At 43.6% G+C, this 3,596-nt stretch overlaps 1 protein-coding gene across 1 annotated transcript; it reads left to right on the forward strand.

Annotated features, from left to right (window-relative positions):
• Positions 1-803: 803 nt before the first annotated feature.
• LOC121807970 lies at positions 804-1,919 on the forward strand. The gene has a single exon (XM_042208307.1). The coding sequence runs from the start codon at positions 804-806 to the stop codon at positions 1,917-1,919; it is 1,116 nt and encodes a 371-aa protein (XP_042064241.1).
• The last annotated feature ends 1,677 nt before the right edge of the window (positions 1,920-3,596 follow it).

Below are 3,596 nucleotides of genomic sequence, written 5' to 3' on the forward strand. Positions count from 1 at the left end.
GGGCTTTGGCACAGCAGAGGTTGACCTCGGGGTTTGGGAGGGAGTCGATAGGGGGGAGCTTGATGTGGCGGCGGGTCATGGGGTTCGACAGGAAGACCTCGTTGTTGCGGCGGTTCATCAACGCTAGCCAGCCATGGGAAGACCCCACCACCGCCGCGTTGTCGTCGGGGACCCAGGGAGGGTCCCGTCCTGGGCCGTACTTGTTGATCCGAACCACTGAGGAGTCTGCCGGGATGTAGAAGTTGTACGCCATGCCACCCTGCCTTCTGTCGAATGTTGGTGGCAGCATCAGCCATGGATTAATCACACGCCCATGCCCATATTGTAATCTGGCGGCTGCACTTCGGAATATCATACTCATACTTAATTAATTATTTACCTAGGGCTTCTTGAGTATACGATGATATTGAGGGAGTTTAATAGATGTGGAAATACTATAAGAATTCAAATCTTGACCCCAAAAAAAAAAAATAGTATAAATGCCACTTGTGACGCAAGTAATAGTAGTATAATATTGAGATGAATCTTGAATTGAATGCTAATTATCTTTCTTCTCTTTCGGAAGATCACTAAAAAGAATCGCCCGAATAAGGAATATTTTTAATTCAAATCTTGACCCCAAAAAAAATAGTATAAATGCGACTTGTGACGCAAGTAATAGTAGTATAATATTGAGATGAATCTTGATTTGAATGCTAATTATCTTTCTTCTCTTTCGGAAGATCACTAAAAAGAATGGGCCGAATAAGGAATATTTTTAATTATTTATAGTATAGAGCGAGAAGGGGGGTTTACAATTGACAATGGCATCGTCAATCCTCCAAATTATATTCCGAGGAATGAAGGGCGGCGGTAGGATGATGAGCAGCAAAACATCAATATCATCCTCCCCTTGGCTGATGCTACCGCCATCCTCGGAAGCGTATAAGTTTTACAGCCTTGCAGAGAGCAAAGTTGTGTGCATCGATAAGGAAGCGCCGCCGCTGCCGTGGGCACAAGGCCAGGTGGAATATGTGGGATCGTCCCACGGCTGGGTGGCATCATTCAACCAGGACAACCTACACACTTTCCTCTCCGATCCCATCACCGGCCGTCACTTAAAGCTTCCCGACATCCACACCTTGCCCACCAATATTATCCTATCGTCCTCCCCTGCCGCCCACGACTGCCGCGCCATCATGTTGCACGACGGCCGCATTGCCACCTGCTTTCCCGCCCACACCACCACCAACTGGCTCCCCATCTGCGCCCAACACGATTACTACTACCAACTCGTCTACTCCACCCGCCACAACCGCCTCTTCTGCTTCACGGAACAAACGGTCGAGTGCTGGGACCTCGATTCTCCATCCTTTCTATGGAAGTTTCCCTTGTTTTCTGATGAGTCCGGGTCTGAGTCTGAGTCTGAGTCTGAGTCTGAGGATATAAATATAAGCAGATGCAATTACCTCAAGTATCTGGTGATGGACGAGCATTCCGGGCGGCTATTTCTAGTGATACGGGATGTCATGGAGCAAGTCGAGCGCGATGGATCGTACGTGAAAGAAATCGTCAGTAACAACGGGGGCGGGGACTGCAGTTATCCACACAAAACCCTTAGTTTCGACGTGTGTGAAATTGATGTCAAGGAAGGTAAGACGAGGTACATGGACGCTTCATTAGATGGTCTAACAATGTTTGTCGGAGGCCACAACTCATTTGCGCTGCCGGCGGCCGACTTCAACTTGACCCCCGATTCTATCTATTTCATCGAAAACGCTTATAATTATCCCTCTCGTGATGATGTTAGCTACGGTGGCCATGATATTGGCATCTTTAATTATGTGGATGCCAAAATTTCTTCCATCTATTTTCCCTCTCATGCCTCTCAGGTATCCAAGATTGCTCTAGCTAGTTGGTTCACTCCAACTCCACATTAATTAACACTACCTAGCTACCTATTTATTTACTACTCCACGTTTTATTGTGTTTTGCTGCTTTATCATCTCCCTATCATTTATAAACATTGGATTTATTATACACAGATGTATGTATTTCGTGAATGTTTACTTGTTAATGAATGATGAATTGCATGATAAAGCTCATAATCAGATAGGAGGACAGTACTTATGGCTGTCTGGACAAATAAATGTTTGCAATTAGTAGTATTTCTTAATTGGGATTATAAGAAACATGCTGTTATGAGACTCCTTCTCTCACGAAATATTCCGACTCGGTTACGAGAGTAACACCAAGAACTCCGGCGCCCCGCGTGAAGGGTCGGCGGCCAAAACGTGATCGTTGGCGCGGAAGAGATTTCCGTCGGCAACCAGGTAGGGTTTTGAGAGTGTTAAACACGATGAATGGGCCAATAATATTTCATTGATTGCCTGACGGAATTAGTGAAATGCCCTATTTATAATATCTAGGACCCTAGGGTTGGTTCGACCTACTCCTATACATCGGGAAAGAACCAACAAAGAAAACCCGATGGAGCTTATAATACGCTCGACACAATATTCGTTCAAAAAATAATAAAAGGAAAATACAAATAAAAAATACGATAGACTAAAATTGAATAAAACAGTAACTGGTTCAGCCCTTTCGTCGAGCAGCTGGCGTGCTACTTCGTCACGAAGTCCTGGAAGCGTTCTGGCCGCTTCAGTCCTTTCCGTGGCCGTAACTCTCTCTCCTTCTTCTTCTCCCTAACCTCCTGCGTCTGTTCCACAAGTTCCTCCGTTGATGTCGATTCCGTCTCACCCGCAAATGTCGCCGGGGTAGGCTGTGCCGTCTCTCCAATCGGCGACTCCTCCGGAACCGGTGAATCAGATGGATTCATAACACATGCAAACTCGATTAACACACCCAGGCAAGGTATAGCTAGCTCTAAAGATAAAACCTCAAACATGAGCTCCAAAGGGCAAAGTGCAACTAGAAAACTAACCAATTTATTTACATACATGCACAGGCACAACACATTAAGAAACAGACAGTTTGGCAAGAGTTAGAGCTAATACTTTCACTCCATTCCCAATATCCGCAAATTCTTCAGGCAATTCTTCCTGCCAAAAATCAGACAATTTCTCGTATATAAATTGCATAAGATTGACAGAGTACCTTTATACTAGCATGGAATGAAGATCATGCCCATTGGAGATTTACAAACAAGATTTAAAAAATAAAGAATTGAAATTAATGAAGATCATGAACCGACCCTGTCTCCAAATCAGAATTAGGAAATTATTTTAGAACAGGATTAATGGAACAACAATAACAAGAAGAGAATGAAGTCATCGAGTTCCCAACTGTAAGCAAGAACAGCTAGCTATATATGCACAAAATATCAACAGAGGCTACATCAGTTCTTCAGCGTAGAATTGAAATGTGAGTCTTATGCGTATAAATAGAAGAAACGGACAATATGTCAAGGTCTTACACCCTCAGTTGTACATCTTTTTCGTTGTATCAGAGAAAGGCCATAGCTCATTAATCTACAACATAGCATTAGATATACTCCAAATTAAAATCATCTGCAGAAATGCAACCAACATTCCAAAATCTTCTCTATAAACTTTTCTTATATACAGAAAACAAGTACTCCTAGTAGTAATTTCTTA

The sequence above is a fragment of the Salvia splendens genome, chromosome 6 (assembly GCF_004379255.2).
Source record: "Salvia splendens isolate huo1 chromosome 6, SspV2, whole genome shotgun sequence".
NCBI classification, from domain to species: domain Eukaryota; kingdom Viridiplantae; phylum Streptophyta; class Magnoliopsida; order Lamiales; family Lamiaceae; genus Salvia; species Salvia splendens.